Genomic DNA, 25,278 nt, shown 5'->3' on the forward strand with positions numbered 1-25,278 from the left:
AACGTCATTCATTAACATAACTAATAGGAAAATGTCTTACGATTAGTCTCTAAAACCATAAACCGCAAATATTATTGGTCGATTTAGTACCACACGAGCCATTCTTTCTTTTCTGGCTAATCTGTATGTACCAATACTGAAAATAATGGAGGTGTAGTTGAATGGCAGTCAAAGGGATAGCCATTGCTCCGCCAAGGCCATGCCTTTATTTAATTAGAATTCTAGTCTGCACAACCGCGGGTGTTACTGTCGCTGGCTTTTCACTAATGCAATATATGAAGTTGAAGATGCCCCTTTCGCTCTTGCTTGCATCCTATTAGGCAATACATTTATGAAATGGCTTCTGTAAGCGGAACCGACAAGATGAACTCGCTTCCTAGGAAGGCCAAGCAGCGCTACTTCGTTGCGACGGCTGTTATAATGGTCTTGTCAGCAGCTCTGGCGCTCGACGTCCTCTACCTGCGACCCGGGGCCTTGTCAATAGGACAACAGGCCCTTGCGGTTCTATTGTTGCTTCTAGGTTGGTTTACGCAAATGTCCTTGGGCGGGACGCATCGGTATTATGTGGAAATGATGCGGAATGGGTGTTCGCCTCCGCCTCTATTCCCGAATGATCCTTTCGGGGTACGCTTCCTCCTGGATGCGGCGCAGCACATAAAGTCGAATACGTTGCTCGCGGCCTGGAGCGGACTCTTCCATACGCTAGGACATACGTTCAAGCATCGTATATTCCCAGGTCCCGGTGACACGATCGCGACTGATGAACCCGATAACGTGCGTGCCGTGCTTAGTACTCAGTTCGACGACTGGGACCTACCTCGGCTACGTATTAAAGCATTTCTCCCCGTCCTTGGTCACTACTCTGTAAGCTTCGTGCCTAAATGCTTTCGGTGTCCATGTTCAACTAACACGGCTTCCTTATCAAGATTTTCACATCTAATGGGGATGCTTGGAAGCGAGCGAGAACAACTCTGCGGCCGGCTTTTGTCCGTGATCAGGTTGCTGATCTACGATGCCTTGATCGTCACATTGCTAGACTTATACAAGCGATCCCGCGCGACGGCAGTCCCTTCGACTTGCAGGCTATGTTTTCCATGATGACTACTGACATTATATCGGACTTTATGTTTGGACGGTCGACTGACATTCTGGGGAATGCGCCCGAGGATGGTCTAAGATTCGGTCGCTGCTTCGACGTGTGTATGCAGAAGGTTGCTAACCGGGCTCGACTGGGATGGATATCAATGCTCCTTGGAGACCGCGAGTTAGATGAATGTACAACATTTATGAATGCATACGTGGAAAAGTACGTCGCAGAGGTAAGGGGTGAACAAGGCGGGAAGAGTGAGGAAGAACGAGAGAGCAAGAGGTACATGTTCCTTAACGAGCTACTTCGGACCGGGGAATCGGATGAAGTCATTCGTGACCATCTTATGAGCATATTCACGGCTGGTAGGGATACTACAACGAGTATATTGTCATACCTATTTTTCGAGCTTTCGCGACAGCCGAACGTGGTTGCTGCAATCCAGCAAGAGATGGAAGACCTAAAAATGGACGACCCAAGTCAGCTTCCGGCTTGGGAAAGCCTAAGAGCCATGAAGTACCTGAACTGGGCCGTCAAAGAAGCTCTACGACTTAGCCCACCCGTGGCGGCCAACGCCCGCGAAGCCGTACGCGACACCATTTTACCTACCGGCGGCGGACCTGACGGAAAGTCGCCCATCTTTGTAACCAAGGGTACGATACTTAGATATTTACCTTGGGCTCTACACAGGCGGCAGGATATCTACGGTGCTGATGCCGACGAGTTTCGTCCCGAACGCTGGGAGACTCTGAGAACTACGTATGCATTTTAATGAGCCGTGTCTCTATATTACTCGTCCAGTTTCTAGCCTTATTAATTCTAACATTTTGCAGTTTCGAATATATCCCGTTTAACGCTGGTCCACGAATTTGTATCGGGCAACAATTTGCCTTGACCCAGATAGCGTTTGTTACGTTTCGGCTCTTACAGGCCTTCAAGAAGATCGAGCGGAAAGATGACAGGCCGCCTATCCAAAAGTTCGGCGTTAACACTTCCATGCTGTACGGATGTTGGGTTAGCATGACGCCTGCGTGAATTCAGAACGTCGCTGTTGTAGGACTTTGGAATACGTAGAATGCCGCCAGATTTTAGCTTCGGCCTTATATGTGAAAGAGGATTTCTGATGAAGAGCTTGCTTAAAGTCGTAATATGTCATGTTCTAGAAGATACATGAAAAAGGCTCATACGCCAGGACCTCTTGCCCAACTTCCAAACCTAGAGCACTCATTAATCCGTGCACTGCCTTTTAAATTTACCTCCTCGGGTTCTTCCCTCCTAATTTCCCTTTCCGCCATCCATCCACTAGCAAGGGCTTTCTCACTCCAAGCCCCTGAATCTACGATTGAATTCTTCTACAGCTACGGCTACCATTCGGTACAAGAAGGCCCGTCCGCTCTCTTCACCGACAGGGATAAACGGCCCGTTAGTACCGCCGCGCAACACGATGCTGAGGCCTGTGCGTTCCTTCGCGATTGTCTGCACGTCCTTTAGCGGTATATCCCATTCGGTAGTAAGTCTCCGGCTTCTAATGAGAAGAATTCGGCTGAACGTGACCATGACCACCATGTCTTCTCTGGGTAGTTCCAAGTGTGCGATGTAGTTCTCGTTGAAATATTTCCCGTTGTCTACCTGCTTGAGCCAGGACTGTCCTAAGGCTTCGCGCTGATTGTAAGGACGGACGATACCATCCGCGGGTATAAACCGCGTCAGGCGGACGCGGTCGAGCTCAGAACCGTCGAAGACGGTTGTGGTATTGCGAATACCTTCGGACACGTTGGACGCGAGGTCGAACACTCCGACGGCAGGCTTAGTTGCGAGACCAATGAAGCCTTTCCCAACACCTTTAAAGAAACCAACGGCCCCTTCCTGTTCCGCGCCTTCAAGAGGTTTCCGGGCAACGCCGCCGATGCCGGACGCAATCGAGGTGAAAAAGGAGTTTGCACCAGCGGTAACACCGAATAAGGCATGCTTGGGCCGGTTGCGAGCTCGCGTAATACGCCGGCGATCTTGGAATTGCTTGTCGAGAGTCGCGGCAGCTAGGCCCTTGCCAAAGCTTCCAGTGACTTTGGAAAAGGAATCAGAGAAACCGTAGACGGACTTTTTGACAAAGCTAGCGGCTCCCTTTGCAATTCCTAGACCTAGGTCTTCGGGCTTATCAGACATGATAAGCCCTTGGTACGGCTCGTAGAAGACGTCGGTTATACCGCTACTGATACTGTTGAATAAACCGACGGGGTTGCCGAGGAAGTCAGCACTGCCGATGATCTTATGGACCTGGTATAGAACTTCTTGGCTGTAGTGATTGGAGATGTTCTGTGTCAAAACGGGAATGGAGACTCGAGCATTTTCTAATAATAATGCATTCAACCGGATCGGAGCATCATTGACATTCCCGATGGCCATGGTCATCACGTTGACGAAAAACATGATAGGATTCCGAGAGGAGGTCTTGTCCTCTACGTTAACGCGTTCGGTACGCATGAAAGACAAATCTAATTGCATCGGCTGTATGTTTAGGACTTCAAAGTAAATGTCCTGACCTGACTGTTCTTGCTTCGGCTCAGGAATATCTAGGCCTTCATCGCAGAGCTTACCCTCATTCGTTTCAGACCAGGAGGCTCCAGGGATCTTGGAGAAATCTAGAACGGCATAGATGAAATCCTCATCGAGATCAATGGTCATCTGCTGAAGTAGTACTGTGGCGTATTTGACGTATAGAACGCCATACGAGTCGTCCTTGACTCTTGTAACCATGGCATGTAATGAAGGGTGCAGCTCAGTCTCCCGTGCTTGCTTTGGGACTACACTAGGGTAGAGTATCATTGGGAAGAGACCGCCGTATAGCTGGTTATCAATCTGTATCCATTTAACGGAAGTACTGACGGTCTGGTAGAGAGCCGATTCACTATAACGAAGGTTGATGTCTCTGAATGTTATGTATGCCAATTCCTTCAACTGTTGATTGATAAGCGAGATACCAACTCCAGAAAGCTTCAACTGTGCCTGGAACGTTGTGTCAGTATCCTGGCTCTTGACTTCAAAGCCACCGGCACTGTTGCTCGAGCCCATCTGTGTCCTCTGGCGGTAAAGGCTCTTGCTTGGCTTGAAATTAGACAAAATAAGCGTCTGAGTTGGTCCATCGGCAGCAACAGTGATGTCGATGATCTTTTGGGTACCGGAACCGTCGACGAATTTCATTGGGATCTGATTGCCAATTTCCGCTAGCTTTACGTGACGTTCTTTACCAAATGCGCTGATTACCACTTCCTTGAACTTGGCGGCTGGGAAGTCCCAAGCATAGGGCATAATGCTACGTGGTGGCAAGCGGTATCTAACCGGCCTCCACCCGGAGCGATCCTCAACTCCATCCTCGTCTATATTCGGGTTTGCTTGATAGAAAGTGAACTCAATGTCACTTTCATTTCGCATGGAAAAGGGCCAATTCTTTGTCTCCATGCTAAGGTGGAGGAAGATCGTCGCATCCTCCATCAAAACTTCAACTCGAATGAGGCGTTGTCGCTGCCCAGCTCTTGCGATTTTGATATGCACAGTACCCAAATCCGATATGTTGATCGGTGATGTCCACTGATCGTCGATCCCTGGGAATCTCATAACTATTTGTTTTGTAGCCGATCTTTGAAGCCAGTGAAGAGGCTGCAGACCCCCAGGATTCAGGGTCATAGTCTTCGACGAAGTTGGCTCTCTGATAACGAGCTCTTCGCCGATCTTGTTTTTGATCACGAAGCGCGGTGCTAGAGTGACGACTTTTGTCAACTTGTATTTACCCTCACCGGGCTCCACAGTGACACCAACGTGGATTTCGGAATCCTTTTTCGACGATGGTAAAACAATTTCTGTTGTGCTCCCGATAGCATCGAAACTCTGCGGTTTACTCCAATCCGAGTCGCCTATTTTGAGGAGGGCTCGGTTGCGTTGGTCGTCATTGGCATACGAGAACATGAACGGTAAAGCTTTTGGTCGCTCTTGATCTGAGGTATCTGCTATGGCTGACTGACCCGCAGCCCTCTTTGGCTGCTGCAAGAACTGCTTGCTGCGGATTTCAACCTCCAAACCAGTCTTGTTGAGTACGACATAAGGACTGTACACGGTAACCTTGAAAGCACCGCCCCCATCTGGGATCTTGAAATAATGAAGCCTAAGGTAGAGAGAGAGGTCTTCGCTATCCTTGCATATTAGTTTATGTTCTTTACGAAAGTCTTCTTGTGCGCCAGAATTGATAATAGCAAATTCGCTAGACTTGAATTTGGTATCTTGCATGTTGATGCTCAGTAAGAGAAGATGAGACAGCTCTACTACGTGGACCGGACTAACACCACCCTTCCTTAGGAAGTTTGTCCAATCTCGTTTTGTATTTTTGTCGTAAATGCGGTATTTGAAATCGTAAGGAAGAAGGTTCTCTAAGACTACTGGAGGGGAGAGCTTTAAGCTCATGTACGGGTATTTCCTGTAAACGTTAGCGTCGCAAAATGCATTATATTTGCGAGAAACTCACCCGGTGAGGAAGTGGCCTCGGTCGAAGTTCGCGCTGAGTTGGAAAAAGAATGTATCACTGTTGTCGCCTTTGCACATGAGTGTACGCGTGGGTCTCTTGAGTAGATCTCTCCACCATAAATGTTCGGATGACCATGCGTAACCAAAGCCCGAATCTGGCCGTATCAATAAGGATTTGACATAGGCGGCAGCTACCGGAGCCGGTCGGCTTTCTCCTGGTGCAATCTTCTCGATCTTAAGCAGATGGCCTTCTTGGACATCGTACACACCTAATTCAACTGGTATCTGTGTCTCGTTTGTCACCACGAGGGGGGAGCGAAGCGTGACATATTTGATATTGTCTGAGCCAAGTTTTACTTCAACGAGTAGCCGATGGAGGGTGTCATCCGTTTTAGGTCGTAAGCTATAAAGGAACTCGCCTTCACGGCTAAGACGGATGTTCTTAACTATATCAAAACCGCTGCCTTCAATTTCAACCGCAACGCTGCTCGCCACATTGCTCTCTGACATGATATTTTCTCGCATCTTTTCCCAATGTTCGAAGCTCCATGGGCCTTCTTCGCCGTCTTGCAATTTGAGGGAGATGTTCTCATCGCTGCTCTGGCTTCTAGCCTGCACTGAGACGTCGAAGCCGGTATAGTTTCGGATCTTGTAGGGAGCCTCTACTCCACGGGGTTTGCCTAACACATCTTCATCTTTAGTCAAAAAGTCGAATGACTTAGACGCCAAGGCGATTGTTGCAGTTGTGACCGTAACATCAAATGTTCTTTTCGATGAGACGTCAACTGAGAAGAGGCCGGTCTCCTGCTGTTTCGCAACGCCAAGACCTACTTGCCAGGGTTCCAAGAGTGGCTCCCAAGCAGACTTTGCGAAATTGTAGACGTTGATATACATATCAATCGCGGTCTCAGCTTTGAGATTACTAGACCAGTCCGTTGATGATGCTTTGAATTTATTGATGCTTAGATCTAGGATCGGCAATTCGTGAACATCACCAATCAGTACAACACGAATTCCATCAATTGCAGCAGTAAGTTCCTCATGGCGCTTAGGAGCTGTGCTAATATCGTGGGGTTGGTGGGATTGGTCCTTTCCGGATTTCTTAGCGACTATCGTACCGGAATTTTTCGCTGTTTTATTCCTAGTAGCAATAGCAGAGTGCCCCCGACCACTCGCTGTACGCTCTTTAAGGCCGGCTTGTCCCAGTTGCTTTACTTTCTTGTTAGATGCACCGCTCTTAGGCTCGCTATCATCCTTTTCGGAAAGCTCAGATGCCTTGCTAATAATCTGGAGGACAAGGAGGATGTCTCGAAGTGAAAGCCGGAGAATTAGCGGATCAATATCAACATGGATGTTTGTATAGTCCGCCCGTGAATTGTCCATTGATACCTGGATCGAGAAGTTGTCGAGGATACGAAGTCGAGTCTCATCGAATTTATCCATGCGGCAGAGAAACATTCCAACTTGGGCGACTTGGAAAGTCATTGAATGTTGTTGTGAAAGTAACACCTGTTTCGTGCTTAGAACAATTGCTTCTGAGCTAGAGCTTAGGGGGTTGGCTATTAGTATGACTTGCGAGTCAACAATATTAACACGGAAGGCAATGTTAAGCTTAGAATTCTCGTTCTTCTTAGCCACCTGCTCTGGCTGGGGTCCTTTGGTGCTTTTTTGTGACGACCCCCCTGCCCATTGTACTTGCATTGACTCGGCGTCAGAAATATCGGGGGTTTCTCCAGGACTTTCTAAGGCAGCTGGTGGGGGTTCATCAGCTTGCAAGCCAGTCATGACGAACTTTTGAATTGCAAAAAGGTAATCCAAAGCGAAGATGATTCTAGGACTGTCGATGGCGATCACAGCGATTAGATTGCGCTCATCGCCCCCAGACATAGATACGCTCGCCATGAATTGTTGGACCGTCTTGTTAGAAGATGCCATGATTCTCCTATACTTACTACCCTCTCGGGAACGACTATCGTGTATGGTAAATGACTGAATTACAAATTCTGCCTCTAGTGAGCTGTCTGCTAGCATTCGGGTCTTCAACCTGCTGTCATCCAGGGAGAATCGTGATAGACTAGCGTTGTCCATGTCGCCCACAGGTTGGTGTTCGTGGGCATTGATTAGCTCAAGACCGATTTCGTGTATATTAAATACGAGGTCAAGCTTTGTCCAGACGTCTTCTCTCGAGCCTAATTCTGGAGAAAGGTCAATTAACTTGTCTTCAGACCTGCTGGCAGTAGATGACATCGTTTTAGCTCGTCGCAATGTATCTTCGTCAACATCTCGCTCAGCTTCCTCTCCTCTAGCATTGGCATCTGTTGCGAAGGCTGCTGGTATGGATCTGGAAATGCCTAAGAGGAAGTTGAGCTGGTATTGGGTAATCCTCAGGTTGAAGTCGGTCATGCTGCCTTCAATCTCCATATCTGGCCGCTTCCATCCCTCCTTATGTTCGGCGTAGGTGATATTAAAGCCAAGATCCACGTGGTCAATCATTTCAAGTTCTTCAGACTGCTCGTTGGGGTAATGGAATAGAGACGTTAATCTAATGTTTCTAATACCCGCGGAGAGCTTCATAGCGATTTCCGAGTCTTCCGTATCATCTAATGGCGCGAACTTATTCTGGGCGTATATCTCACCCAGATAAGCAGTGATTAGATCTCGTTTTGGCCGATCCGGCGAGAGAGCGCGGGGGAACACGATGATGGGGGTGTTGACTATGACATCAAATTTGAACCTGCTGGTGCTTTGCTGGAGTTGCTGGGCTTGGTTAGCAGCTGCTTGGCGAGCAGCATTAAAGATGGCCTGCATTTTGCCAAACTTGACCAAGAATTCGATAATCTTTCTGAACGGCTCCTCAAGGAAATTAACCTTGATAGACCCAGCACGTAGATAGATAGACGAATCATATCCTGGGTAAGCTTTTCCATTGCTTGGATCATATGTCTCATAGCGGAAATCAGCGAGCTCGTCCCCTTGGATCGTGACGAGTTGGCGGAAGCTCGAATTTTCTGACGCGCCAATATTAACATCATCTACTAGCGTTAAATCGCCTAACTTGGCCGCTACTCTCATTGTTCTACCTAGAAGGAAAACCCCAACGTCGGCGTGGTTGAACGAGAGTGTTGCCAATCGAATTCCATCGTTGTTCAAAATCATGCGAATACTCTTGAGATCAACCTTGACGCGGATAGAACCGCCCTCGTTCTGCTGGGAATTAACGGCCGGCTCAACGACTTCAACCGTGTCTTCTTCATCTATGTCTCTAATATTTCTCTGCTGCTGAGAATTTGAGCTGCTATTATTAGTAAATGTAGTGAGCACGAAGTCCAATAGCGTGAGCAAGGTCTTCCTCGTCACAACCAAGTTAATTGTGGAGACCGCGACGTTGACATTTGTCTCTATTCCATCGTACACTGGCATGAACTCTGGAGATTCCCTCTTGACTCTGGTGAACTTTACACGAACGAGGTCTCTCTGTTGCTGGCGGTCCTCAATATCACCAGACGACACAATAGATTTGAACTCTGCCGGAGGATTGTCGACGAAGTCATCCACCGACACGGAGCCTAGGGATACCTCTGCTGCCATATCGTAAGACCTAATGTAGAAATTAAGATCAAAGTTCTCCGCGATTAGTTCTACAAGTAGGGACTCGGGTCGCACCCCATCGGGGTCACTGCGATAAAGAGAGCCTTGTAACTTGTCAACAGCGAATTTGAATTCAAAGTTGCGTTGCTGCGTCTTAAGCCGCTGATTTGAACTTCCATCCGCAGCATCCTCGAATTCATCCGAGTCGTCGTCTGACTCGTCTTCCAGAATCACAGCAGTTTGTTGAGTGAGGAATAGATTGGATGAAGCCTTGTGGTCGTGTGATTTTGGCAAACGGCTCGACGCGGAACTGAGTAGACGTGGTCTTTTAAACTGGCCTTCGGTTCTGACTTGCTGCTGCTCCTCGTCAAATTTTGGTATAGCGACATCAATTAACTTCATCAGACTCTTATATTTAGTATCAGAAGCCATTGCCTGAAGTACAGGCATGTGACCTGATACCTTGACCTTTGTCAGGTTAGGCGCCTTTGGCAATATCGATAGGGCTACTACGAAGTCGACATTGATCTTCTCCACGATATGAAGCATCCGACTATCATCCTTATCGACTAACTGGGACTTCGTCTCGTCGATAGAAGGTCCAATTAGGACCTGTGTTGATGTTAGTTTAACTAAGAAGCGGTCATACATGAGAGACTCGAGTTGTTTGAAGTCTTCATCGGAGAACTGCTGGTTGTGCTTGTCCTGTATCTGCTTCAAAGTCCCTTTGTCGACTAGCTCACTATTTACGCTAATATGACCAGCGTCTAGAATGAGACATGTAGATCGCGCTGTCTTGATAGACTGGGGAATTATGATAAGGGGGGCCTGAAGGTCTAGCTTAGCATTGATAGTCTTATGCTCCTCAAGAGCGAACTCAAGGCCGGCACGCGTCTGCTGTCTCAACCCTTCAACAGTAGCCCCAGCAGTCTCCATCAATGCCGTTATGGATTCCATGTGCCTCTCAGGTGGCTTGAAGAAGTCAACAACACCCACAACGAAGTTGGGGTTCCACACGATCTCTAGTGGCTTGAGCTTCGCCGTGACTGCGAAGTCGCTCTTCCCATCAAGGGGATTCTGCTCAACCTGCAGGTCAAAGAAGGTCTCCTGTTCAGACTTCTCGAGTTCGGCGATGGAAAGCCGTCTCTTGCTCTTCGTATCTGGAGCATCCTTAACCCGAACAATCTCCTTGAATAAACTCTCTGGGGTAGTACCGTCATTGACTCGGAAACCACCAAGGCTAATATCAGCAAGGACGGAGTCGGGCCTTTGAAACGCTTTCGCTTTGAAGACATCAAAATGCAGACTTAGCAAATCGGTCGTATTTCCATGGGGATTTTGTCTCAGAGTAAAACTGCCGGTACTAAGAGATGCATCAACTTGCATTTTAATGATGTCACGTGGCATGTCTACAGCCTCAGCCAGAGCGGTTTTCTCGTCCCAGTCGATCGCCTCGTAGAGCTCTTTGCGCTGCTCCTCGGTCATCTGAGTATTTTCCTCCGTTGAGTCGGTGGGCTCGGATGGCTTCGAACCCCACGCCCAAGCTAACCATCCTTGTTGTTGCGGTTCATTAGATGGTGCTTTCCTGAGAGCTTCTGCGTTCTCCTTTCGTAGTTGATTGCGCGCTAATGATCTCCAGAATCGCAAGTCTTCATAACCAAGCTTCCACTCAAGCTTATTAATGTCGTCAATTTCCTGTGGCGATAGTTGCTGATTTGCCTTCTTTTTCTTGAAAAGTTCAATGTATAGACGACGGTCATCACGACGTTCACGAAAGTAATCCCATGTCCATCTACGGTTCCTCTCGTGGATTTTAGTGAGTACTGCGTTCCCGGCAAACTTAAGCCAGGCACGAGGATCTTCCTTCGGTGTCACCCCCTTAGGTTGAAGCTTCTTGTATTCCTGGTGGCGAATAAAGTAATGAAAAAGGTCAACCATCATTAAGCCATCTCGATATTGATCATCGTCGAGAACAACACCGATTTCATCGAAGAGCAAGCTCGCTTTGAACTTTGGCACATGTACATCGCCCGTTTTGTCAAGCTCGATCTTGGCCTGGCCGCTTACTGGCTTTAAGATAAATTGATGCTCTGCCGGTGGGGTGATATTGTCTCCTTTTCCTATCATCTCCTTGAAGCTCTTGATCATGTCTTCGTGGGGCACATGCTCATCTCCCCTTTCCATTTCACGGCCTGGACCTAGCAGGGTAGTGTCTGTGTTCCAGTAGATTGCCAGCGCCCCGAGGGTCGCTAGCTTGTGTGTGGTCTTAGTTGAATTCTGGATAAAGGTAGGCTGCCATTCGCCGTCCGTACTGACAGCACTGAATTCACCAAGAGTGACACCTAGGGCAAACGGATGTCCTGGGGCTGATATAGAGTCCTCGTACCTCACATGAATATTTTTGACTGTGACCTGCAGATTGTCGACAATCTTAGTGACTAAGCTCTCTGTAAAACTCTGGCTCTTCTTCTGCTCCTCCTGACTGAGTCCTTCCTGCGACCTTTCTTTCAAAAGCTCAGCAGAGTCCAATTTTTCCATCTTTAATCGCTGCCGCCTGCGTTCTTCTTCTTCTTCATCGTAGGCCGCTTCTTCCTTTGGAGACGCAAGCAGGAAAACGTCTTCGATAAAGACTTTAACCGGCGCCCCTCGCAAGTTTGACCAAGGTATGACGAGGGTCAGCTCTCCTAAATGACCCTCCATCACGTTGATGGGAAGCTTCAACTGGTCGAGAGCCTCCTTACGGAGCTCCAAGTTGCGCAGCTTCACATCGCCAGACCATATACCGACTTTCAACTGGGTAGGGTCGAAATTTTTGACATACATACCCAGGAAACGGTTAAGCAACCCAGCGACCAAGCCCTCCAGCATCCTGACTGTATTGCGCCGTAACCCGGGCGGGGCAACTTCGTGGATTAACGGTGGGTATAAGGTCACTTCATCTGGGGAAATACGATTAAGTTGGACGAGTTGGAATTAATACGAGGAGCCTCGTTGGACGAAAGTATCGTCTTGCGACGGATTTAACTTAGCAATCGAATTGGAAGACGAATTGGAAGACGTTAGTACTTCGATAGTGGTATAAGGTAGGAAGATGAACCGTCGGCTATCGTAAATTCATAGATTCGTAGTGGGGTATCGCTAAGTCGCTAGGCTGGAAGCAGAATATAGAACACGCGCGCCGTGAGCAGCAATGCTTATTGAGTTCGGGGGGAAGATGTGAGAAAAGAGTTGGATTTACACGGGACCAGCTACATGTAGGTAGATAGATTTGTAGGTACCCAAGATACCTAGATTAGCGTAGATTGGGTAGCAAGCTGGTCGACGGTTCCTGAACCGGATAGAGGAGGATACGGAAATATTGGTAGGTACCTATTGTAGACATACGATTGGAATATATGGGATATGTGGGTGGTGCGCCGTAAACGAGAAGCTCTCAAAAAGGGTTGTAAGCTCTGAAATCAAGAAATAGAGACCTTAAGGAACCTTTACGAAGTAGGAAGTAGACAGACGAGTAAGCAACAGAATATCGCCAATTCTCATTAGCTAACCTTGCGACTGAAATAACTTGGTGCCTATTTTGCAGGATTGATGACGCTGTTGTTGGTTCAAGTTGTGGCTTGACCAACCCCTCGAAATAAACCTTACCGTCATAAGGGGGGTAGCAGTAGCCGCATATATACCGTTTATTAAATGATAGCCGTACTTATCCCACTCAATGCAAAAAGCGGCTCTTAATCTTAACGTTTAAAAGAATAAGTGACTCAAATATTTAAGTGGTAATATTACCGCTTAAAGTTTAAACGCGCTAATTTTTTGGAGCGCTAGGCCAAAATAAGCCGTATATTTACGGTTCCGACCAATGAGCGGCCGTTGCGCCGCTCGCATCTTTGCGCCGCTCCCGTTTTTGCACCGCTCCCTATATTAAGCGGTACGTATAGGGTATTATTACATAACCTTGTCCGCACAGACCAGTATATACCCCATAATTACAAATCCACACACGTGTCCGTAATATGTAACGTACCTACCTAGTCTATTTGAAAAACACGTAACCTTCCAATTAAATCAATCGTATGCCGTAACCCGTAACCTGTGACTTGTAGCCCGTAATCTTAATTGCAATACATATAAGTAGATTCCCATACAAAAATGTATGGGAATATACCTTTTAATTTTTACATATATATGCACTTACCCGGAGCGGTGCACGTGGAGCCGCTCAAAACGGGAGCAGCGCAGAGATGCGAGCGGCGCAACGGCCGCTCATTGGTCGAGTGGCTCACAGTGCAAGAGCGGCGCACCAGTTGTACCACTCAAAAAATATTAATTGGCTCTTACTACTTTTGCGGCTAAATTTGGTGAGCTTCACGTTTTTCCCTAACATTTGGGAGCGGCTCATACCTGAGAGCCGTATATATACTGTATATATACGGCTACTACTACCCCCCATCTGACGCTAAGGAAGACTTGGAGTTCTAACCAATCGTGCTCTACAGTTTTAGAATTAATAGTGGGCTATCCGTACCTACCTACCTAGTGGCCGCTGCTAGAAATTTAGGTGCCTAGGTAATCCGTAGGTACCTACCTAAGCATTCAGCCTTCAGCCACAGATCGAGGGGTAGTGCCCACATGATGTACCTAATATGTATCTCACTTCGTACTAAAGCGATACACATTTAGTTCATTACGTCATTGAGCTCAGCAAGCTCGATCAGGAACAAGACGTCTGTCCCGTCTGACGATGTAATTGCATCAATTATTCCCGTCTTGGGGTAGTGATTCTATGATGTCCATTTTTAATAACTACTTTATTTTCCCCAAGATAGTTTAAGTTCTCCTAAGAGTATTAGTGCTTCTCCCTACTTCGTTTACATGGCATATATACCAGTGAGAGAGGATCAAACTTGTAACAGCTAATGACAATGCTACGAAGCACGCAGTCCTTTTTAACAAGCTCATCCAGAGCAATTGTTTCGCCAAAACACCCAGTCTCCTTATCATTAAGATCACAAAACTGGACGACATTTACAGCTACTAAGTCCAGTTCAATATACCCAAGAGCGCCTATTTTCCGCATCATCGCACCAATACAAAAAGCTCAGTATGTCACCAAGACACCGAGCGGCTTCCAACAGGGAAGAGATCCAGAAGAAGAGAGAAAATTTGGCCAGCGCAAGCTTGAGTCGAATCCAGAAATAGTAACCACGGAGTCGAGTGTTCGTCATTTATATGAGCCCGATAATCAAAGAGCACAGAAACCCATTAGGCATGGCGTCAGGGACGATTTGGTAAGAACTCTAAACAGTTCAGTCGATTAGGTTTATCTACTAATGTATTTCATATAGAAAACTGTCAAGGATACTTTTGACCTTTCGAGCGTTCCAAAAGAGCCCTATTTCCTCGGTCTTGCGGGCACCTTGCCGTATCTCGCCACGTCTCTCTCTACCGTTTATCTTTCATGGGACTTGAATACTGTGTGGCCGACTACATCCAATTTCCTAAATAATATCCTCATCAGCCATGATACGGCTCGACAATTACTAAGTGTCATCGAGCCCATACAATTAGGATATGGCGCCATCATAATCAGCTTCCTTGGCGCAGTTCATTGGGGCATGGAGTATACCGAAAAGATACCCGACCGAGACCGCACGCGGTTCCGGTATGGACTCGGTGTCCTGGCCCCTATAGTAGCGTGGCCAACATTGCTCATGCCTATGGATTTTGCACTGACATCTCAGTTCGCGGCTTTTGTCATGCTGTACTTTGCTGATTCTCGAGCTACCGTTCGAGCTTGGGCACCATCATGGTATGGAGCATACCGGTTTGTATTAACTGCTATCGTAGGCGCTGCCATTTTTATCAGTCTCATTGGGCGGATGAAAGTTGGCGATGCGAAGCCAAGGCTAACAGGCCTGGATGAGAAGCTACACGACCGAAGGGGCGAGGAGGATTATACCGAGAAATGGGAAGTCCTTGAGAAGAAGGAGAAAGAAAAAATAAAAAAGGAAAAGGAGGCCGAAGAGAAGAAGAAGGCAGAGGAGAATGCGAAGAAGTCAAGCAGCGGGAAGGGCGGGGGTAAAGGGGAAAAGAAGGACGACAAGGCGGACGACAAGGAGGGTGGAAAGGATGGGGATAAAGGTGGGGAGGAAGCGAAACAAGATGACAAGAAGAAGAAGGGTGACAGCAAGTGAGCGTGATGACAAGATACAGCGAGCTATATACCTTCTATCCTTACTCGATATGTTTGTCGAAATTGTTAGGGATGGATCTTAGAGCTAGATGTTAGATATGTATTATACTTAACTACGAACATTGGGCATTTTCATGCGATTTTTCATGCGATTTTCCCGCATTAAGGTGGTAAGCGAGCAAGCGAACCTGCTACTTCGCCAGCATAGCTCAAAAGAGAAAATATTAATAAAAATTCTAATACCTTAATTAGTTAACCCTATCAATTGGCTGTTAGATATAAAATAATATTCTTGACTTAGTTATGTCTCCTTGTCTAGGCGGGATTATTGAAGCATTAGGTGAATTGGGGCTGTTGCTTAGTGTTATAAGGGTGCTAAATTACCTAGGTAGTCCCAGATGACAACAAGGGCATAGAAAATATCGCTGCTGTCATCATACCTGTGGCAAAATTCGACCTGAAACTACCATCCTGACAACGCGGTAGCATACAGATAGGCCCAGGCCGAAAAGTCTTGCACATGCCCAGATCCTTAGCACCGTATCTTGTAAGTCTCTTGACTTATTGACACTAGGTACCTATATTAGCTAAACGCTAAGTTAGAGGTTGATAGTGGCCCATTCACTAAATTCGGGTGGCTTATCACTATATTTATAGCGATATTAGCCACTGTAGCTTAAATACGACCGTATAATTCTTTTCTACTCGCACGTAGCTTTACCAAGTTCTGATATGCAAGACTTTTGGCCTAGACCTTCATACACCGACGGTTGAAGGCATATCAGCAGTGCTTCCTAACACGATTTCTGGTCATGCCTCGGCGTGTACGTTGATGGAGAAAAGAAAATTCTTAATTTAGCAGGACATGCCGTGTGGCTAGTAATGCTATTGGACGGGGACTACGGGCCACTATAGACCATGCCGTTGGCGTTCCCCGAATACGAGTACCGGCAGGAAAGCAGATGATTAACGCAAACAAAGATTATGAGAACTGCTGAATCTTGGTCATAGTCGGGTGGCACGTTCGTCTTCGTTAGAGTAGCGCGACATGATTGAGCTGGCGCAGAGGTGGCACTCGTAATGGGCGGCTATGAATTCTCCAATTCGCCAATTCGCCAATTTTGGTAGAGCATACAGTAAGGAAATGTAAGCTCATTCTCCTGGCTGTAATGTTGCGATTCATGCGTTCCTGAGAAAAAGCATCCCACGCGGTCGGTAAACGTGCGGTGTCGAGCCTTCGGGTCAGGGCAGAGCAACATTCGAAAATCGTACGAGGGGCGGAGGGGCGGAATGGCGGAAGTTTTCCCTTAAAACCCCCGCGGGATGGCTTTACATACCTACCTACATAAGGTGCGTCCCGAGGTACTTGCCCTGCATCCCCGGCCATGGCCCGGATGGATGTTGGATAAGTACCTAACGTAGGTTCCTAGGAGGTAGCTTAAAATGTAATATTTGTAGCACATCTCCTCGCATCTAAAACTTACGATCATGCTTGCCCAAAGTGGCCAACAACACATGAGGGGCACTTCCTTAGGTAGTAGTATACGTACGTAGGGTAATTAAAGGGTAGGTAAGAGAAAACCATGGACCCGGGAAGTTCTCTTGAGCCTCAATTCTAATTTGACCCTACGACTACATTCATATCATGCATATTTGATAAGTCTTGCGATTTAGCTATTTTAGCATAGTCATATTTACTGTACTTACTCTGGACGCCCCTCGTCGAATCCTCTTCAATTTTGGACCTAAGGTCGAGTGCGTCACTGTGACGCTACAGTCCGATCTCCAATTCCGATCACGATCAATACATGTATGGTAACTCAGCCGATACATGGGGGTACAGCTCAGGTACCTACATATATAGGGGTCATGCTTATATGATGTATGCTATTGAAGGTTAAGGCTATGCTTGCCTTGCCACTAGGTAAGTGCAACTGGCAAAACGAGTAAGATCATTCCACTTCCTCCGGATTGGTAGGAAAGTAAGTGAAATGTTGGCAGATGCCCGATGAATACGTTAGGTACCTCACATACGCCTCCAAAAGTACCTACATGTACCTGAAGTATTAACGTATGAACTTGAAAGGAATAGAAATCATCTCAGCATCTCTCGCCTCACACCGCATTTCCCCTTCCGAGTCTCCTCACCGATCTTCCCGGATGCTGTGTTTAAACTACCTACTACTTACCTACCTACCTACCCACCCTATTAACTATTCTACTTTTATAAATACCTACCCAGGTAAGATAGCAGAAGGTTTTCCTCTTCACGGATCAGCATCGTCTTCTAAACCTTCGTTGTAACAACCAAACTTATAATACGACAGACAGTTACTAGACTAATAAACACCATCTTACATTCGGTGCTTGAGCAAGCATGGCACCACCAGAAAGGAGAAGGAGGTTCTCAACAACTTCCGCACATCACCAGCGCCGGCTGAGTGAGTTCGCTGCCAAATGGTCAGTATAGACATTCTCCCCGTATGGTACCAACATGAGAGCTTCTTTAATTTCCAACGGGCTATCCGGAGTCATCTGCAGAGGCTAACATATTCGCAGTATGTCTCAATATCTTTCATTATTGAACCCCTTATGCTAGAAAATAGTAGCATATTCCCCTCCCCCTCCTAAGGACGGAGTGGCCCCGAGAAATAAACCACCCTTCCTTAATACGTGATACTAACGTAAACCAGACGGGCCCTTTGCACGGGCTCTAACAGTAAGTTACATCTAAACTTGAAGAATGTACAACTCATGGCTAACCTGCTATATGAAGCCGTTGTTTGCTGGTATCTCAGCTGTGAAAAACGGCGACGGTATTGTGGTGTTGTCCATTGCAACACACGATCATACATATCTACTCGATTACATGGTCGAGCAGTTAACAGTTGATCCTTTGCAAGAAGACAAAGATATTATCGCAGATTATGTAATCTCTCAGATACAGAAGTATGAGCACGAAAACTTTGTCAAGTTCGTCGGTGCCGGGCTTCCTTTATATTTAAAGGACATGAGCCCGACCCTAAATTCGCGCCTCTGGTTGGAAATCGATATTGTTCCTATTGACTTCGATGTCGACCAGTCCGAGACGTCCTTCTGGGACGATAAAAATGTTGATGAGCAGGCCGATTCGATGGCACGCAAGTGTGTAATGTAAGTTCGAGCGCCCACCTTTACACGCTCTTCATGATAGTAACATCACTCGGCAGGGTTTTTGGCCCTTCTCTGGTTCCCATACTCCAAGTCGGCTTCCGTGGTGCCGTTATGAGCGATGCAGGATTTAGAGCTCGCTTGACTACCCTCGGCGACTACAAGCCAACGTGCAGCAATGGCACGTGGGATTCAACGATGTACTTCGCCAAGCAGCTAAAGGATAAGAAAATCAAAATCGCCTTCTTTAGTGCAACCCCTCAGGGGGGTGGAGTCGCACTCATGCGGCATGCATTGGTGCGATTCGCCCGTTTGGCAGGCGTTGTTTTGACCTGGTACGGTATGTTGAGATGTGCCTTAGACCAATAGCTTATGCCTCATTTGGGGGCATTAGTGAGCCTCTTGTCAATGAACACTGTAATAACATTATATCCTAGTTCCGAAGCCACGTCCGGGTGTGTTCCGGATCACAAAGAACATACACAACATTCTTCAAGGCGTTAGTGAGCCGGAGGAGCGCATCACCCCAGAAGACCAAGAGTCGATTACAGACTGGATTACCGATAATGCCAACCGTTATTGGCTCTCTAAAGGAGGTCCTTTACGCCCTGTTGGTGAAGGCGGTGCCGACATAATTGTGGTATGTGAATGAAATCGTTTAATTAAAAGTCCAATAATCGAGTTGATACGCCAATTACGTTTGTCCCTTCAATTCTTTTCTCCCCTTTTTTATAGTTCCTTATCTTCATACTACTTCGATAGATGGATTTCCAAAAATATATGACTGGCTTATTGAGGCTAATTTTAACTCCCCTAGATTGATGACCCTCAAATGCCTGGACTTATACCACTAATAAAAAACATTACGCCAAACCGCCCCATCATCTACCGCTCTCATATCCAAATCCGTAGCGATCTTATTGCCCAGAGTGGCTCGCCGCAAGAACAAGCATGGACTTTCCTGTGGAACAATATCCGCCACGCCGATATGTTCGTGAGCCATCCCATCCCTAAATTTGTCCCGGACAACGTTCCTCGCAATTTAGTCGCGTACATGCCAGCGACCACAGATTGGTAAGTGTTCTACCCCTTTTAATGATGAGTTAGTCCTCGTCTAACACTATAAAGGCTTGATGGTTTGAATAAGCCCATAAATGATTGGGATAGTGGTTACTATTGGAGCTGTTACAACGAGCAGTGCCATGCCCAACGCATGTAAGTCTATTCCGAATTTACCTAAGCAAGGGGATATACTGATGTAGGCTGTTTTAGGACCCCACTGAGGCTTCCGGACTGTAAGAATTACAATCCTTACGTCTACGGCATGGGCTAATGTATATAACTAGGCAAATACATCATACAAGTTGCTCGCTTCGACCCAGCAAAGGGTATACCAACGGTCATAGATTCGTATGGTGAATTTCGTCGGCGCGCCAAAGAGTTAGGGTTACAAGATATCCCTCAGCTTGTAGTGTGGGTTTCCCTTAGAGTTGTAAATTTGAAAATCCAAAGCTAACTCTTTGTTACAGCGCTGGTAACAGCTCCATTGATGATCCAGATGGAAATTTGATATATGACATCGTCATGGAACAAATCGAGACATATTATTCAGAATATACCAACGACATTAGTGTCATGCGTCTACAGGCTAATGATCAGCTTCTCAATACTCTAATCGCGAAATCTCATGTGGTTCTTCAGCTATCCACGCGAGAGGGTTTCGAGGTTAAAGTATCCGAAGCATTACATGCTGGACGACCGGTGATCGCTACTCTGGCCGGCGGTATACCGATTCAGGTCAAGGATAAGGTGAACGGCTTCTTAGTCGAGCCCGGTGATTATAAAGCTGTGGCACAGCATCTCATAGATCTGTTTACGGATCAAGACTTGTGGGACCGGATGAGTCTGGGAGCGAGAAATGGTGTCAGCAACGAAGTTGGTACAGTTGGTAACGCCCTTTGTTGGTTTCACCTAGCGAATAAATTCTACGATGTTGGTGTCAAGCCGGATGGCGTCAGGACTTTCCAAGGAAACTGTCAATGGGTGAACGACCTAGCGCGGGAGGAAGCCGGCCGTCCATATGAAAAGGAGGAGAACCGTCTCCCACGACATTTTACCAATCAAACAAACTGAGTCATCTAGGTTCCACGAGGGCGACTCGAAGGAGTAGTTAGGTTCATATAACATGGAGGGGCGCTTTTTCATGTTCTGGGGAATAAGGCCTAGTGTTTTGGATAGCGGCGTGGGCGGGCTTCGTTAAGCCGGAATTTGAGTGTGTCGCGGGTTCGGTCGATGTTTTGCCACTCCTTAGTCCTCCGATACCCCCACACGGATATACACATGGACGGATAGTTCTCTATAAATTGCGGCATTTGCCTACATCGTATGACTTTTCACTGGTGCTGAATGGGTTTTAAATATTAGAAGCATCTAGAGTCACGGCCAATTACGTAAAATGTCCCATCTAGAACTGGGCCAACTTGGCGGGTCGCCCAGGTCCAGTCGATGAGTAATAGGATGGTTTTTAGAGGTAGGATTACAGCCAACATGTCTCATTATTTTAAGCTAATGCGAGATTGGTAGACATTTTAATTCCTAGCTGGCACTTCGCTAATCACTACCTGAACTCTTTCCTCCGTGCCTCCCCGTACTAACCCCGTGATGTTCGAGTCCCAGGTCAGCCCCTCCTCGGTCCGCGGAAAAGGGAGTTTAGAGGCACGAAATGAGAATGCTGCGATCTTCTTAGAGGTTCAAATTTTAAGCAGTTATGCATATTATGGGAATTGTCATTTGAAAAGAAAAGGCAGGGGTTCAGAAACTCCGTCGCCGGGGTTAGCATCAATACGATTCATGAGGAACATATGTGGCTATACTTTGAGGATAATTTTGATAGAATTGAGTCTCCTTAGCTACGCCATCAGGAGGATAGTAGCCGGCATAATTGAGTTATTCAAAAATCAATTAAGGGAAAACCCAACATGCAATAATATCGGCCCTAGGAAGAATACCCAGATTTAATTAGAAAAACCTTGAGCGGTCTTGGGGTTGACCACCGCGGAGATGATAAATCCACGAAAATAGTCGGAGGACCTGGTGGGTTCATCTCGAATGAAAAAAGACGATTTTGACATTTCGGTTCGTTACCACAACTCAACCGTAGATATCAATCCGGCGTCATCCACGGGAAACGTGGTACGATGAACTAGCGGAACACCGGAGATGGGAATATTGTTTGTTTGTGTTCCGTAACAACAGCCAATTGCATCGAACATGCACTTTGTAAGTTTATATTTTCAAAATGTTAAAAGAATACATAAGAGCGAGCGTCCACGCAACACAGAGAGAATTATACTATCCCTCGAGAGTTTCATTCCATAGCAACATAATCGCCTCTCTCTCTTTCTTCTATTAAAACTTATAGAGAATTGCCACTTAACCATTCCATCCATATCACATCCGTCAACATCCAAGATGGCTGTCGCTGCGCCCATCTCTCCAGAGCATATCGCCATCGTTAAGGCGACTGCTCCGGTTTTGAAGGAACACGGCACGGCGATTACGACGCTCTTCTACAATAATCTGATCGCTGCTCATCCGGAGCTCAAGAACGTATTTAGCATGTCTAATCAAAGTAGCGGGGCTCAACCGCGAGCTCTAGCCGGCGCCGTTTTTGCCTATGCCACCTACGTTGACGATCTCGGCCAGCTGAAAGCTCTCGTAGAGCGTATCGCACACAAGCACGAGAGTCTTAACGTCCAGGCCGACCAATACCCTATTGTAGGAAAACATTTGATCGAGGCCGTAGCCGCCGTACTAGGTGATGCTTGCACTCCTGAAATCGCCGAGGCCTGGACCGCCGCCTACGGTGCATTGGCCGATATTTTCATCAATAGGGAAAAGCAGCTGTATGCCGCCCACCAAAACTGGCAGGGCTGGCGCCGCTTCAAGATCCAACGCAAGGTACCAGAGACATCCGAGATTACCAGTTTTTATCTCGTACCCGAAGACGGACAGCCACTCCCGTCGTTTCTGCCGGGACAATACATTAGCCTTCAAGTATTCATTCCTCAAATGGGTCACATGCAACCCAGGCAATACTCGCTAAGCGAAGCACCACGTACCGATTACTACCGCATCAGCGTGAAGAAAGATAAGGGCAACCAGACTGGCGTTCCGGGATTAATCTCCAATCTACTGCATGAAAACTACAAAGAGGGTGACGTTCTCGAGCTTACGGCGCCTGCTGGGGAGTTTTTCGTTGACCCCAAGGAAGATGAGAGCAAACCTATCGCTCTTATCTCTGCGGGCGTTGGCCTTACGCCTATGCTGTCTATTCTCAACAGTGCCGTAAACGCGGGATCCCGCCGGCGCATCTCGTGGATACACGGTGTACATAGCTCTGAGGTCCGCGCGTTTAACGATCATATCCGAGACACGTGCGCCAAGGATGTTAACAATAACATCAAGGCAACGTTCTTTGTTACATCACCCCAACAGCGCGATGTTGAAGGAGTTGACTACCACTTCGCTGGGAGAGTAGACCTCGGCAAGGTTGACCCCAAGTCTAACCTGTTCCTCGATGACGCACGCGCCGAGTACTTCATCTGTGGTCCTTACCCGTTCATGAAAGATACAGAAAAGTATCTAGTTGGTGCTGGAGTAAGCCCAGAGCGGATACATCTCGAAGTCTTCGGCACCGGAGATCAGTAGATGTCTTACTTGATAGTTGAGAAGGCAAGCTGTAGAGGCCCGATGAGAGTTGTCCCAGGGCAAGCGCTGTTCATACTGTATATATTTCATTTAGTCTGCATTCGGATTACTTGAGGGTGCTAGGCGTCGTCGGTATGGATATCTCTAAATACTTAGATAGATTCCTCTCTAATGAACTGTTTATCAAATATCATCGGATTCGTTGGCCCAATCTATTATTCTTACCAGTCAAATGACTTATGAAACCCTTAGCATCAATTTTAACGAGATCCATACTTCCTCCAGGAGACAAATGATTTGGGGGGCCACGTGTAAATGATCACGTACACCTTTGTATCTAACCTAGCCGATTTGTCACCTAGAGCAACTACAACAAAGGAAAAGAAATAGAATATGATGTAGGGCCTTGAATTTATTACCCGGCCGGATCGATCACAGGGCAATAAGCAGTACCGGTGTTTGAAGGCATTAGTTAGAAGAACAAAATTTGGGTTGGAAGTCGAGGAATAATACACCTGGCTTTTTTTTTTTTCTTTTCCTTTTTTTTTTTTTTTTGGTTTTCTAATCTGTTAGGTACCCCGGGATTTGATTGGTAGCAAACAAATGCTGATCCCTCTATTTCTAACTTGACGATATCCCTCCTTTCCATTACACGAGGAGTTGCCAAGATTTCTCACAGGCTTAACCCCCCTCACAAGTCGAGAAAGTTGAAACATCCAATGAGATAGCTTATGATATTTCAAACCGTAGGGTTCAAGCTACACGAGCAATAAGCACTACTCCTATAACCGGCAATCTCCGATGAATAGTAAGAATACGAGACTTACATAATCTAAATTGCCATTAGTAGATCAAGCTTTACACTCGATCGTGATATACTATTAATAACCACATCTAAAAGCTAGGCAATTCACTGTTAGGCTTAACCCCCTCGGGATTAGTTGCGTACTGAAGTGGTACAAATTATGACAAAAATATCTGATTTCATCGTTCCCCACGGAGAAGAACTCGTAACACTTCGTAATTATTAAGCACAGATATTATCATAACCCAGCTGTCGTCTATATGGGACGTAATGTGCTCTTAGTTTGTTTTAATTACTCAATTGTTACTAGCAAATAGTTCTCAACCATCACGAAGAGGATGAAGAGGAGAGGAAGGATCTAATTGGCAGGTGAGACACTACCTAATTGCTTGTTGCTATTTTACCCCTTAAACTAACATTTACTTGCTCATGTTTAGGCAAAACGTATTCACAATTACCTAAGAAGTGGTTTAAACGAAGCTGTAGGATTGACACAAACAAGGTCGACATACAAGGATGCCTGGTTATGGTCAGTGTTATAGAATATATCCAATTTTATGAAGAGGAAATTCGACACCGAGACAAATCCTACGATCAAGTCTTAACAAGAGCACAAGGACATGAGAAAAGACGCTATGAACAATAGCTGGAATTGGTCTCCCAGGGGAGCGGTTCGGTGTTACACAGTCGATTGAAGGTAGGTACCTATCCATATCGGTTGCACACTTGATATCTGATAGGCAAAGCTTAGCTTCGGGTATCTCGGGCCTATCCCTTACAAAGACTGCAGCTAAGGGGGCGGGTCCTGGGGATATTACGGGATTTCTTAGGGGGATCTTTATTGTTCAAATAACGGACTCAAAGCTACGATCTAGACTCTGCCATTGTTACCTATAACCTAAGACGCTAGTAGGAGAAAAATCCCGAAATAAAACTGCAACTTTACTTACCCATGTGCACCTACCCATGTGGCAGAAGGGTTATACAAGAATTGTTGATTTATATACGGTATATATAAAAAATAAATATGTCATATTGATAATAAGTGTACGACGAGGCCGTGTTAGTAATTCGACATAACCTGTCCGTATCCATATAAGACAGATAGAGCCTCATCACAGCTGAAGGGGTTCCGGCTCAGGAGAATATGAAAGAGGGGGGGGGGGGGGGGGGGGGGGGGGGGGGGGGGGGGGGGGGGGGGGGGGGGGGGGGGGGGGGGGGGGGCGGGGCGGG

At 46.7% G+C, this 25,278-nt stretch overlaps 5 protein-coding genes across 5 annotated transcripts; 4 read left to right on the forward strand and 1 right to left on the reverse strand.

Moving 5' to 3' along the window:
- The first annotated feature begins 39 nt into the window (after positions 1 to 39).
- Positions 40 to 2,216, forward strand: F4817DRAFT_325823 (cytochrome P450 52E1). The gene is made up of 3 exons (XM_049301814.1): positions 40 to 864; positions 927 to 1,846; positions 1,921 to 2,216. Exons 1-3 carry the CDS (start codon positions 337 to 339, stop codon positions 2,120 to 2,122), a joined length of 1,650 nt encoding a protein of 549 aa, XP_049163059.1. The 5' UTR covers positions 40 to 336; the 3' UTR covers positions 2,123 to 2,216.
- Positions 2,217 to 2,404: 188 nt separating this feature from the next.
- On the reverse strand, positions 2,405 to 12,791 carry F4817DRAFT_366833 (vacuolar protein sorting-associated protein 13; the record flags this gene model as incomplete). The annotated part of the gene is made up of 2 exons (XM_049307039.1): positions 5,601 to 12,791; positions 2,405 to 5,552 (listed from the first exon to the last, which is right to left on the reverse strand). Exons 1-2 carry the CDS (start codon positions 12,053 to 12,055, stop codon positions 2,405 to 2,407), a joined length of 9,603 nt encoding a protein of 3,200 aa, XP_049163060.1. The 5' UTR covers positions 12,056 to 12,791.
- Positions 12,792 to 13,877: 1,086 nt separating this feature from the next.
- On the forward strand, positions 13,878 to 15,613 carry F4817DRAFT_325825 (uncharacterized protein). Its single transcript, XM_049301815.1, has 2 exons — positions 13,878 to 14,475; positions 14,533 to 15,613. The coding sequence occupies exons 1-2, from the start codon at positions 14,104 to 14,106 to the stop codon at positions 15,379 to 15,381; spliced, it is 1,221 nt and encodes a 406-aa protein (XP_049163061.1). The 5' UTR covers positions 13,878 to 14,103; the 3' UTR covers positions 15,382 to 15,613.
- A 2,144-nt stretch (positions 15,614 to 17,757) lies between these two features.
- F4817DRAFT_366837 (glycosyltransferase family 4 protein) lies at positions 17,758 to 20,663 on the forward strand (the record flags this gene model as incomplete). Its single annotated transcript, XM_049307040.1, has 10 exons — positions 17,758 to 17,821; positions 18,074 to 18,099; positions 18,157 to 18,533; positions 18,590 to 18,870; positions 18,968 to 19,170; positions 19,348 to 19,604; positions 19,659 to 19,745; positions 19,803 to 19,825; positions 19,877 to 20,003; positions 20,060 to 20,663. The coding sequence occupies 10 exons, from the start codon at positions 17,758 to 17,760 to the stop codon at positions 20,661 to 20,663; spliced, it is 2,049 nt and encodes a 682-aa protein (XP_049163062.1).
- A 1,007-nt stretch (positions 20,664 to 21,670) lies between these two features.
- On the forward strand, positions 21,671 to 23,370 carry F4817DRAFT_181871 (flavohemo protein). The gene has a single exon (XM_049298364.1). It carries the CDS (start codon positions 22,002 to 22,004, stop codon positions 23,238 to 23,240), a length of 1,239 nt encoding a protein of 412 aa, XP_049163063.1. The 5' UTR covers positions 21,671 to 22,001; the 3' UTR covers positions 23,241 to 23,370.
- Positions 23,371 to 25,278: the final 1,908 nt, after the last annotated feature.

The sequence above is a fragment of the Daldinia loculata genome (genome assembly GCF_022478755.1).
Source record: "Daldinia loculata strain CBS 113971 unplaced genomic scaffold F4817scaffold_4, whole genome shotgun sequence".
NCBI lineage: Eukaryota > Fungi > Ascomycota > Sordariomycetes > Xylariales > Hypoxylaceae > Daldinia > Daldinia loculata.